Source organism: Mangifera indica, chromosome 5 (genome assembly GCF_011075055.1).
Source record: "Mangifera indica cultivar Alphonso chromosome 5, CATAS_Mindica_2.1, whole genome shotgun sequence".
Taxonomy (NCBI): domain Eukaryota; kingdom Viridiplantae; phylum Streptophyta; class Magnoliopsida; order Sapindales; family Anacardiaceae; genus Mangifera; species Mangifera indica.
The window spans coordinates 18,485,826-18,498,918 of record NC_058141.1 but is presented as its reverse complement, the minus strand read 5'-3'; the positions used below and the strand labels follow the sequence as shown (position 1 = coordinate 18,498,918).

The window sequence follows — 13,093 nt, the reverse complement described above, 5'->3', positions numbered from 1 at the left end:
TTTATTTAAACCTAAAAAATTATAAATTAATAATTTTTTAAGATAAAATTTTAAAAAATAACATTTTTTTATAAAATTATTTTTTATTCAACGGTTTTTCTTTTTTAAAATTTTCTTTTTCTCTAATAATTTTTCTCTTTTCATTTCCTTCAAATCGATCATTCAAATATAGGAGAATGAAACACCATTTGATTTTATCTTCTCCAATATAGAGATTGTAAGGATTCGATAACTCTTCAACTGGCTAAATCTTCCAACATACGAAAGATTTTGACTGAGAGGAAGCAGAATTTGAAGAAGACTTAGCAAGCAGAGGAATCAAATCATTCTTTTCCACTTCTAAAGCTAGGGACCTTTTTGGTCTGCCTGTGGATTGCAGGCTTTTCGAAAGTGAGATGCCAAGCCACTGGTGCTATTGCTCGTCACAAGGCCCTCAAAAAGCTACTTGAAAATCAAAACCTGAAACCTTTTATTGGAACTAAACATCTTTGCTTACCTGTCATAATCAAATTTAAAGGTGTATTTTTAGTTAGTTAAGCTTATAAATTCAGTACTTATTTAATTTCGAAGTCTTGTTAAATTATGATAGATGAAGTCTTCTTATTCGGTTAGAGTTAAGGCGGCCATCTAAAGTTTTCAACAACAGACCGGTGGGTTGGTCTAGGCAATAGACGCTGCCACATCTTCATGCGGCTCTGACGACATGGTTAGGCAACTCTGCTATGTGCAGATTATAGAAGTTCAATAGAGAACTGAAAACCAAACTAACGAACATGGTTAGGCAAGGGCGGCTTCAAGTCACTTCAGCTGACTGAGAAGAAGAGTTCATGTTTTCTTCTCCTTTCTTTTTATTTGAATGTGTCAATATCAAGATATGTGACCACAAACTTCGCTACAGCACTTAGTCAATGGAGGCTTGAAAATGGAAAAACTGACGACTTTGAATTTTGTCCCAACTTGTTTTGTTTCTAGGAAGAAAATCTGGCAAATTTTCTTATGTTAGGCATATGACAATACTAATTATAAAAAAGGAGAGCGGTAACTGTAGTAGACTGGTCAAACGAATCAATAGTTAATAGCTTTAAAATTACAAATTATAACTTTGTAAATTTTGATTCTACCATGTAACATTTCTTGTCAAGCTGAACCAGAGTATATTTTCCATGGCTACCTACCTTCCTACTAAGTTCTTGATATATCTTTTTAACCTTCTAAAAAGAAAAATTCTAACTTATGATACTGAGGATAACTGAACGGTGAGAATAAGAATCCCCTCACAAAATCCAGTCACACTCCATAGAGAAGTCAAAAGGATCACAGGCTAAAGATCCATCACCTACTGAGAAACCTCCACAATCAAACATGGATTCATTTATGGGGAAGACAGGATCCTGGTGATGAACATTCATAAGGATGCCCAATAACTGATTTCTTTGCTCTTGCAAAGCCGCAACTTGAGTTTGTATTGATTCCAACTCAACTTTCAGATCCTGCACCATCTTATGCAAGTGAAAAGTAGCCCCAGCGCTGCCATAAACAGGGTCTCTGAGCCTTGCTGTTGCTTCATAAACTATTGCCTTTACAGCATCCTCCCGCTTTGTCTCCTCAACCATCTGTAATCACATCAAAACACTAATATTAAAACACACCAGCACAACACTTTTGGAGGATTTTAATGATAGTATCTAGCTTTACTTTTGATATTAAGCAGATTAATGAAACAGTAATACATCCAACATGAGGTTACAGAAAAGTTAAGATCCATTAGTGAATCATCCCCACCTGAATCATTTTAATGACATTGCTAGCTCCAAAAACCTTATGCACACAGGCAAACTTTCCCATCTCATCAATAGGAAAATACGGTGCAAGTACGCAATTGTTGTCACATCTCCGACGAAGCATCTTACAAGCAGCACAAGGTTGATGAGTCCTGGTTCTTGACACCTTTTCAGAACCCATTTGTTTAAGTGCCATGACTGGTTTGTGATATAATCCAAGTATATATAATGGCAAGAGAAAGGAAGTTGCCAGGAAGGGCTAGTACATGACTTGCTTATGGGGAACTAATAAATTCAAAATTGAAGTGCAAGTGAGTGGGGGAGGCGCACTTGTGGATAGTTGCAGGATGATGATGTGTTGAAAATTGAGTTTACTGTTAGGAAAGTAGGCCTAACAGTAGTAAACTATATGGTTTTTCCCCAAACAAGTCCTTGATGATGCTGAAGTAAGTCACTGTCATTGCCGAGGAAAAATCTGATTAGGTGTAATCCAACTTTGTCTTTATTCTAAATTACAACTATTGTGACTAAATTGTGCAGATATGATAACACATTAAATTTTCAAAGTTAGAAAAATCTTTTTCTTCTAAAATTTGGAGGTTGGAATCCATTTATTTGAATTCTTGAAACAGGTTGAAATTTGTTTTCTTTATTTCCACGTTTTATGTGAAGGTTAATATTTTCAACTTATTATTCCTTGGAGAAGAAAAATCTTAGATGATTATCATATTCAACTCACACGTGGTTTTTACTCCTCATTTTCCCCTAAAAGGGTCTGGGCTGAAAAAAAGACTACAAGCTACAATGAAACTGCCAACTGACTTGGTTTGAGCCTTGCAGAGATGGGTTAAAGCTAAAACTATGAGGCTTGTATAACTGCTTATATAATCTGTGTTTTTGCGAACATAAATGCAGAGGAAATGAATCTGTATAAATTGCCATATTGTTTCTCGTTGAATCTTATGAATAAACACATCAGTTAGTATCCAATTAAGAACACATAGAAAGGTGGGCTTTAGGCGAAAATTCAAGCACACAAGAGTTGAATGGGGCTAAGGTAATAGGTCTGCAGTTATCATCTAAGTCAGAAAGAACAAATGACAGCGCATCCCTGCTTTCAATTTTTGCTAAACAGCTTCAAAATGACTGCGCTATTATTTCATATAATTTAGTTATAAACGCAAGAGAGATAAGGGAAACAAAAGAATAAAATAAAAAGAGAGGTTGAGATCCAGAGACGCGTGGAAGATCCACCAAATTTAAAACCTATCTTTACACAATCCCCTGTATTATAAAGAGTCCATTCGGCTCAGAAGCAAGAACACGTAAGAGATTATCTTAGTGGAAGTTTAACTTTTAAAACTAAATCCAGTCCGCCTCTTTGTAGCGTCCTTCTTCTTCCTACGTGAGTTGGAATCAAGAAGATTTTCAAGTGATTTGCCTTTCCTGTTTCGAGACCTTCCTGATTCTTTCAAGAGTTCAGCAAGCCTTTTCTTTTCGTCCTCTACATCTGGGTTTGCCGTTCCAAGCTTTTCTTCTCTCACCTTAAGGATGTACTCCAATATCTCAATTGCATCTTCCACCCTGAAATAAATAATAAAATCCGGTGTTCAGCAATGCAGCCTAAGTAATCACTACACTGATGTTTGCCAAGAAATTAATCAAAAAACTAGACATTAGCACATCTGTGTGTACAGCCCTGCACCCGCAGACACCTTCAAAGACAATTAAGCACTTATAGTAATGACACAAAATGTTCCTCCATAGTCTTCATGTCAAGATAAGGAGAAATGGACTCCTTCCAATTGCTAACAGAAATGGCTAACCAAATCATTCTCCCTAAAAAGAAAACAGGGTTTATTAACAAAATATAACACCAAAGTTGAAGTCGTTGAATTACTAACAGAAATGGCTAACCCTAACAATATACCCTTTACGTATATTTCATGCAAAAACAGGACTAGCGTATTAGTATATTAGAAAAGTTCTGATTGAAATCTACTGTGGGTCTAAAAATACAAATTCCGTCTGTAACAACTTGTGAAAGATTGGATTGGATTTTACTCTTGATCTAGATTCACTTAGAGTTTCCAATGAGTTGTTATGTGAACCATCTGTTAATATTTATGGGCAAACCAAACAAGTGGCTAGAGCAGAGAATATAGCCCGCAGCAAGCAAAAAAAAAAAAAAAAAATGGTGAAGAACTAAACAAGAACTTGGAAACAATTTCCAAGTGTGCTCACCTTCCCAAGGCATCATAAGTTGCAGCAAGATTGCTGTATACTCCAAGAGTGTCCAAGTGATATGGACCACATTCCTGCTCTAATACACCCCTTGCTTCCTCAAAAAGCTCAGTGGCCTCTTTTATCTTGTACAGCTGCAGACAAGCCAATCCCATCTGGTTCAACACGATTCCAAAGAATGCTGATTTACTCTCCCCACTTGCTCGAAGCTTCACTGCAGCACTCTCAAAAGAGCAATGAGCCTCCCCATACCTCCCAAGCATATAGAACATCACACCCATCTGTGCTTCTATTCCTGTAATCGTGTTACGATGCCCAGGGGCATCTCCCAATATTTTCATAGCCTTCTGCAAGAGCTTCAATGCCTCCTCATGCTCATTCAAGGCTTCAAAGATTGCTGAGATTTCTGTCAAACCATTGGCAATCTCCTCAGAAGCAGATCCAGGCTCTGGTTTTGCGTATATCCTCAAGGCATTCTCACAGTAGGATTTGGACTCCCTTAGTTTGCCAATCTTGTAGTACAGATCTGCAAGGCGAATAAAAACTGAAGCAACAGAAAGGTGATTCTCACCCTTAGTAGCTTTGAATACTGTTAGTGCTTTCTGATAGGAAAAAATGGCCTCATCGAAGCGGCAAAGAGAAATATAAATATTGCCAATGCTAACATCGATAGAAGCAACCTCGCTCTCTTGACCATTAGCTATCATTACCATGCTAGCCAGAACAAGGTGCTCGAGGGCAGATTCATAATCTCCCGTTGCCTCACAGACAAGAGCCATAAGCCTGCGATCAGCTGCTTCTTCATAAGAGGCTGGAGGACTGTGCTCCTTGTGAATTTCAAGGATCTTCTTACATAGGTTTTTTGCCTCATCAAATTGCATTGCCTGTACATGGGCCTCAGCTAAGTACCTGTCTTCATATTAAATTATAAGAAAGTTAAACTATGCTTGAAGGTCTACATTTATTGGTCTCAAACAATTAAAAGTAGTCTAAGACGAAATGTTTCACACACAGTAAAAAAATGTGGTTGAAAAAAAAATGATACTAGTATACTAGAATATATTAGAATATTTGGTGTGGGTTCCCATAGAGAAAATAAGAACTTTCAGTCCTATCTTACATACTTCCTCCGGGAAGAAACAAGCTGAAACAGAGCAAGTTCAACCATTACTATTATTTGAATATACTGATTAGACAAGAAAACATTTATAAGAAATCAGAAGCTTCGTCCATCATGGGTAAACATAATGTGGGCACGTGAAATGAACAGCGGAGGAAACAAGTTGAAACAGAGCAAGTCCCACCATTACTATTATTTGAATATACTGATTAGATAAGTAAACATCTATAAGAAATCAGAAGCTTCGTCCTGCATAGGTAAACATAACGTGGGCACGTGCAATGAACAGGGGAGGCAATGGCATGAATAAAACAAGTGTACGCTGATTGTACATGAAACATGAGAGCCCACAAGCCCGGTAACCTACGGGCTAGATTGGGCTGATAAATGTCTAACCATAGAATAAGACCATTTCAAAACAGTACAAATTGGCCTCCCGCCAACTAATAAACTAACATGCACAAGGAGTGGTGAATCTTATCCCAGTGGGAAAGACAAAGGCAATGAGGTTTGATATGACATACAGAGCTTACCTACAAGTTTCAACGACTCTTGGATCCGAATCACCGATAGCCTCGATCTGGATCTTTAAACCCGACTCGTAACACCAAACGGATCTGTCCAACAAACAAATCGACGAATACGTGTCTCCAAGCTGCATATATCCCGAAAACTTCGCCAGAGCATGATCCGACCCGTTTTCAACATCTGAAAGCTCGATCGACCGCTCTAAAACCGGAACCGCCTCCTCAAGCCTTCCCAAACTGCAATAAATTGCCGCTACCACGTGCAAGCTCATAACCAGGTCCAGGCTCTGACCCGGACTCGAAAACCTCTCAAATGATTTGGACGCTCGAATTGCATAATCCAAGGCCTTGTTCGGGCTATCACCGGAAGAAATTGTGTCTCGGGCCAACTTGAGTAAAAAGGGACCCAGATCCGGGTTGTCTAGAGATGATTCGTCGATGCTGACCTTCTCTGTGGTCTTTGTCGTGGATTTGACGCGAGAATTGGATGGTGAAGGAGACGGAGCTCGCTTTATGACTGGAGATGGTGTTCGATGGTTGTCAGTTGTTCCGTTTCGGGTTTCTGCTAAGAGAATGTTTAACGACGGCATAACGGGTGGAGTTTTTACAGAGACTAGATCCGGCATTGTTGCGAAATGGGTAGCTAGAAACTAATTTTTTCTGAACATAAATTAGACGCACGCACACACGAAAAAACGAAAATTAGAAGAAATAAAGATGAGAAAGTGGGTTAAGTCTGATGATGATGAGTGTGGTTGTGGCGATGGTGGTGGAAAGTTGCTTGGAAGAAACGTCTCATGATCAAAGAATTCGAGTACTTTAATTTGATAACAATTTTTAAAAAGAAAAAAGGGACGAATAGAGATACGAAGTCCATTGATGATAAATGAGTGTTAATGAGTGAGCTGTATGTATATATTATTGAGGAGAAGAAGGAAGATTTTATCTTCAATTTATGTGCTCATCTTCTCTCTTAATATTCTCAACTTTTCTCCACCAACTTGACGCTCCCTTTTTTGCCTTTCCTCTTTTGCTTCCCGGTAACATGTCTCCAGTGCCTCTCCCTGCTACTGTAACTGTCACTGGCCCACGCATACTCTACTTAGACCGGGCAAAACGGGCGGGCCGGGTGGGTAAAGGCAAAATGAATTTTAAAGCAATGGTTGCTATTAGTATACTCATGAAGTCACGAGCTATCGCGAGGAGTATCAGATAACAATCATAATTGTTCTTCTAGTGCTTGAATATTCGAATTGTAATATTTGATTTAATCAGACTTTAGCTATTTAATATAAAGATTCAATTCGAACTTATTAGTAATACTATATTCACTCTCATAGATAAATATTGAAATTTTAAGAGCAAATTTTAACAGTAAAAAAATACTTTATTAATCACAAAAATGTAAAAATATATATCGATTAATATATGTATCGTATTCAAGGTTATAAAGATTAATAGTCGATAGGTAAGGTACTATAAGAATTTCTTTGAAACATTGAACCTCGTAAAGTTCAAAACTAAGCAGTACTCCCACACGGCTGTTAACAAATATCCAAAAATACTACTGGCTCTGTTTTACGCAGCAAAATAACATATACCGTTATAAGGTAGAGGAGTACTCCCACACAACTGTTAACAAGTTCAATGTCATCCCGGATTCTATTTCCGAATGGTTGTTTGATTTAATGCCCTTGAGAGGAGGATATTTGATTGGCAATGTTAGCCCAGCTCGCGTGGACTTCCCGGTGGACTGCATTGCCATTTTGAGTTCTCTTGCCACGCCAGCACAGGCAACAGCAATTATGGAATTGATTGAGGAGCGCTGGGAGGACTTGATAGGAGAGATGCCTTTGAAGATTTCTTAGCCAGCCTTGGAGGGACATGAATGGAGGATTGGCGCTGGATATGATCCAAAAAGCATAAGCTGGAGTCACAATAATGGCGGATCTTGGCCAGGTAAGCGTCATTAATGAACATACGTTGATCAAAACTCTGTTTATGTTGTTAGTCATGTCAACCGCAGTGATCCATTTTTCCTTTTATTTCCCTTAATGTGTGACCGTGTGTTTCTTTTTGGAGTTCTCTTGTGGCTACTTGCTGCAGCATCCATCAAGACCGGAAGGCCTCAAATTGCAAAACGAGCAATAGATCTGGCGGAACAGCGGCTTTCTAAAGATGGTTGGCCTGAGTAATATGATGCTAAGACTGGACGTTATGTAGGGAAGCAGGCAAGAAATTATCAGACATGGAGCATTGCTGGGTATTTGGTTGCCAAAATTTCCAATCTTCTCATGATTTCTCTGGAGGTAGACAAGAAGATAGCCAAGCCAAAGCTCACTCGTTGAGCCTCATTTTAAGAGCATAAATGCATAGCAAAGCCTGACATTACAAAGAGGAAGGTGAATATATGTTTCTGCAGTAGCTAGCTAGAATGTGTTTACTCTGACATATTAATGAATGGTAGAATATGGGACTCCAACATTAAGGATGTACTCCAATATTTCAGTTGTATCTTATAAATAGTAAAGTTAAATTTTTAGAAATAGTAAAGTTTAACTTTTTTTAACTTTTAACTCGAATCCAAAATTTTCTTTTACCAGGTGTGATTAAGTTAAACCCGGCTATCATAAAAATGTACCTCCCAACTAGATATAAAAAGATGGTCAAAGATTATTTGTTATCAAAAAAAAGTTTTTACTTAAGTTTTATCTTGAAACAAAATTTTACTCTTTGAACGTATAAGTCAAATTCTATTACCTTAAACTTAATTCCGTAAATATAAAACTAAATATATAAAGATATAATAGTGATAAAAAACAAACATTAATAGAGTTATTACCTCATTTATAAAAATGAATTGTGTTAATATTATTAGATAAATGAGAATTCAATATTTATATCGTCAAATAATTTTTAAAAAATTCAAATCTATTATGACTCATAAGGGAATACTAAAAAGAGAAACAAATTTAAATAGGAATAGAATTTTTACCTTTAGAAAACATAAACTTAGCTTTGCTGTTACTTACAATTTAAAAAAGAAAAAAGAAAACTTAACTTTACTATTTCTAAGAAACTTGAACTCCAGAAATTGACTTTTACTAACCTTGAACTTTCCTAAACACGAGACTACTGGAGCTTTTTATTGCATAAATTGACTCAAATTAAGACGCAACTTGATTAAGCTGAACATTAAAACTTAACAGCAGTAGAAAAACTAACATTCATCTTCATGTTATCAATTAAATACTTGGTTAAAATTTTTCCAAAGTTTTCTCCTCCCTCGTCTAACTCCTTGAGATGATTAAAACAAAGAATCTTATTCAAGTTACCATATTCACCTCCTTGTGTATGACATCCCATGCTTGATGTCATCCTCCAGATCTCTTGAACATTCATTCCTCTCCATGTGAACATTTGATCTTACTTAAATATGCTTCAAGATATCATTTCTAATATCATATTTTTTATGTGTGTTAAAAGTCTTTCGATGCGAACCTCTATCCGTATGATCAATTAAGTTCGGTTTAGAATAACTTAAAGAAAGGCTAGTTAAGTCTTTATTGACAACTTTCTCTTCGTCAATTTTTTTAAACCCTTTATGATATTGAGATAGTTTTTAAAACCTTACACTAATTTTAAGAAATTCATCTCCCTCCAAAAATACCAAAATTAATATTCTCTCCTCTTACGTGTAAATATTATATTCAATTTTATAAAATACTATTATGATCACTCCAATACACTTTTTTAACAGAAAAAAAATAGATCTATTGATGTATTTTTTATTTTAAAAAAAAACTTCAAATGATGTAAATCTTCATTTTTTAGTCAACCTTATATAAAAGATTGAAATCTCACACCAACATTGTTCCTAGCACATCAAGTAATATGCCTATTCATAAATTGAGTACAACTAATTTTAAGTGTACAAAACAAAATTACGATATAAAACAGTATTGTTCAGATCATGTATCATTGAATTATACCTCAATTATGACCAACACGGAGTCTTGGCAAGTGGTTATCATATAGAAAAAAAAAATTGGTAACCAATTGAAGTCTCATGTTCTCCCATTCATTAATATGTCAGAGTAAACACGTTCCATCCAGCTACTGCAAAATAATATTCACCTTGCGCTTTGTGGCTTTGCCATGCATTCATGTTCTTAAAATGAGGCTGAACGAGTGAGCTTTGGCTTGGCTGTCTTCTTGTCCTCCTCGAGAGAGATCATGAGAAGATTGGAAGGGTTCTCAACCATCATTTTGGCAACCAAATACCCAGCAATGCTCCATGTCTGATATTTTCTTGCCTGCTTCCCAACATAACATCCGGTTTTACCATCATAGTACTCAGGCCAGCCATCTTTAGAGAGCCGCTGTTCCGCCAGCTCTATTGCTCGTTTTGCAATTTGAGGCCTTCCGGTCTTGATGGATGCTGCAGCAAGTAGCCACAAGAGAACTACAAAAAGAAAAATGCCACACGGTCACACGTTAAAGGGAAATAAAAAGAAAAATGGATCACTGCGGTTAACATGATTGACAACATAAACAGAGTTTTGATCAGCGTATGTTCATTAATGACACTTACCTGGCCAAGATCCGCCATTATGGTAACTCCAGCGTATGTTCTTTGGATCATATCCAGTGCCAATCCTCCATTCATGTCCCTCCAAGGCTGGGTAAGAAATCTTCAAAGGCATCTCTCCTATCAAGTCCTCCCAGCGCTCCTCAATCAAATCCATAATTGCTATCGCCTGTGCAGGAGTGGCAAGAGAACTCAAAATGGCAATGCAGTTCCCTACTAAGAACCACCGGAAGTCCATGCGAGCTGGGCTAACATTGCCAATCAGATATCCTCCTCTCAAGGGCATGAAATCAAACAACCATTCGGGGATAGAATCCGGGATGACATTAAACTTGTTAACAGCTGTGTGTGAGTACTCCTCAGTCTTATAACGGTATATGTTATTTAACTGGGTAAAATCAAGCCAGTAGTACTTCTGAATGTGATAACTGAGAGCTGTGATCCTCTTATCAATTCGTTCGATCAATTCCTTGCCATCGCGCTCTGGTTTTAACATTTGTCTGGCACACCTCAGTGCAAAATAGAAGAGAGCCTGGATCTCAATTGGATACCCATATATACCCTGCCATGAAAACAAGCCAAATTTTAAATACAGCAGAAGAAAAAGATTAAAACCGCTAAGTATGCCAACTATCAACTTCACAGAGGATCCCTGGAATTAGCAGGTGTTTCAGCTCAAACATAGTATATGGATGTCTTTCAATTAGCTGATAATTTTGAACCATAAATGCTAGTTTGCTGTCACTGTTTATCGGGAAGACATAACACCGCATCTGTTGCAAAGTTCCAATCATATATATTTAAGGGACAGCTAAAGTTGACTCCAAAAGAGAGGAGCTGCACCCCATGCTAACTCCCTTGTTTAACAACTTCAGGCAGCACCAAATAAATAGGACTCAGCCTACATTGGCGCAAAACACCAAACTCAAGTACTAAAAATATTTGAAGAATCAGCATTTTTTTTCATATGCATACCCTTTTAACTCCATATTCTTGCAAGACAATATGAGGGGGGAAAAAAAAACCTCACCATTCTCCGGTCAATCATGCTACAACCATCTGCACACAAAAGTGTAGGGAATGTGTCAAAGCCATCTGAGAGACAAAGGTTGAGAATCAACTTCATTCCCCTCTGAACCTCTGGCCGTTCTGCTAGTGTATAATCACGAGTACACTTGGTATATGACCTTAGCAGTATAATCCACCAAAAGCCAGAATCCACAGGCGCTACTCTTCCTATGGCACTACCACCAAAATCTGCAATCAAGGTCTCCTTCTGCTGATGTGAGTCATAGAGTACCTTAAAACTCGCGGGCATCACACCTTCTCCAAGAGTAAAGTTATCGATTCTTTTCTCCCAACCTTGGAGGTGAAGGGTCTTCAATAAGAAGTTCTTTACAATCTCAGGTTCTGCAGGATCCTTCATCAGGCAAGCTAAGCCAGTTGGAACAAAATCTCTCACAAAAACCTGACATGAATAGGAAATCAAAAAAGTTCATTACCATTAATTGACAGAGTTTAAGCAAAATGTTAAATAGTTAAACATTATGTATATATACACACACACACACGGGTGTGTGTGTCTGTGTATACATACATACATACATACATACATACATACATACATACATACATACATATGCATACATACATACATACATACATACATACATATATATATATATATCCCTTGATTATGGGAAGAATCTTTTTAAAAGAGAGAAAGGTAATCTTTAAGTGTTTACTGATCATATTTAATTAAGATCAAACAAAGATACAGAATCACACATCACAATCTATGCACGATCTTTATTTTCTTGGGAAAAAGAGCAACAAACAAAGGAAGTTCTTAATAACGTTGTAATAAATTAAACGTAAATCAAAATCAACAATCACGCAATTGATGTTTATAATTTCGTATATAGGTTGAAGTTACGATAAAAAAGAAAGCAAGAAAAACTGCCAATAATGAACTCATAACACACTTTTATAGGGTTATTTAACATACGAATATTTTCCAAAAAATAATCCTAGTAAGAGCTTCCTAAAAGATGAAGAGAAAGAAATCAATATCGTATGCGCAAGTAAACCTGATTGTAGTTCAAAGCCTCGGCCATAGGATCCATCGCAGCGAATGTTCCCACTGGCTTCCCTTTGAAGTAGACGTAAGATTTCTTCAGTCTCTCCCACGCCTCTTCCATCATCGCGCCACCATTATTCTCTCCAACATTACCGTTCGATCTCAACACATAATCATATATTTCAAGATTCGTGCCAACACTTGGACACGGCTTTAAAGACAATGCCTTGGGCAGATTCACGTTATCGGACATGTTCTCGTTGCTCTGCAATCTCACCATCTTCTTCCCCTTCTCCGGTTTCACTAGCTCTCCAGATTCAGAGCTTTCTTTCTTTAAAGATTCTCTATCTTTCAAAGATTCTGAATCTTTTATTTCTTTAAATTCTACAGCGCATTTTGAAGTTTCAATCACTGTAATATCTTTCGAAGATTTATCAGAAATCGTCAAGTCCACCGAAGCGACTTCCGATAGATCATCCGTCGTGGATTCAGAAATCGATGAGTCTTTCTTGCTTCCGGGTGAAGACGCCACTACTTTAGGTTCCTTGTCTGCTAAACTCTTTGTTTCTGGACAATCTCCATTGACAGCGGAGGAAGAGTTCGTCAGTGCCGGTAGAGGAGCAACATCTGCTTCCTTTGAATCAGTTAGCCTCTTCGACATTCCGATATGCAGCAAGAAATTACCTTCGAAGTGTCTTTTGGTGTTTGGCTGTAGAGAGATGGGCGAGAGAGAAATTCAGTTACCAGAAT

General features: G+C 37.3%; 3 protein-coding genes and 1 pseudogene across 4 annotated transcripts; 1 reads left to right on the top strand and 3 right to left on the bottom strand.

Moving 5' to 3' along the window:
• Positions 1-1,053: 1,053 nt before the first annotated feature.
• Positions 1,054-2,055, bottom strand: LOC123216289 (LOB domain-containing protein 1-like). Its single transcript, XM_044636699.1, has 2 exons — positions 1,783-2,055; positions 1,054-1,613 (listed from the first exon to the last, which is right to left on the bottom strand). Exons 1-2 carry the CDS (start codon positions 1,975-1,977, stop codon positions 1,275-1,277), a joined length of 534 nt encoding a protein of 177 aa, XP_044492634.1. The 5' UTR covers positions 1,978-2,055; the 3' UTR covers positions 1,054-1,274.
• A 916-nt stretch (positions 2,056-2,971) lies between these two features.
• Positions 2,972-6,718, bottom strand: LOC123217372 (protein KINESIN LIGHT CHAIN-RELATED 1-like). Of its 2 annotated transcripts, none has more exons than XM_044638374.1 (3): positions 5,683-6,718; positions 4,026-4,938; positions 2,972-3,365 (listed from the first exon to the last, which is right to left on the bottom strand). In XM_044638374.1, exons 1-3 carry the CDS (start codon positions 6,296-6,298, stop codon positions 3,131-3,133), a joined length of 1,764 nt encoding a protein of 587 aa, XP_044494309.1. In that variant the 5' UTR covers positions 6,299-6,718; the 3' UTR covers positions 2,972-3,130. The 2 variants fall into 2 exon arrangements, with proteins under 2 accessions (XP_044494309.1, XP_044494308.1); XM_044638373.1 differs by having other exon boundaries at positions 4,026-4,934; positions 5,679-6,713.
• Positions 6,390-8,091, top strand: LOC123216430 (annotated as a pseudogene).
• Positions 8,092-9,790: 1,699 nt separating this feature from the next.
• Positions 9,791-13,004, bottom strand: LOC123216429 (probable alkaline/neutral invertase F). Its single transcript, XM_044636838.1, has 4 exons — positions 12,354-13,004; positions 11,294-11,731; positions 10,267-10,825; positions 9,791-10,137 (listed from the first exon to the last, which is right to left on the bottom strand). Exons 1-4 carry the CDS (start codon positions 13,002-13,004, stop codon positions 9,845-9,847), a joined length of 1,941 nt encoding a protein of 646 aa, XP_044492773.1. The 3' UTR covers positions 9,791-9,844.
• Between the last annotated feature and the right edge of the window lie 89 nt (positions 13,005-13,093).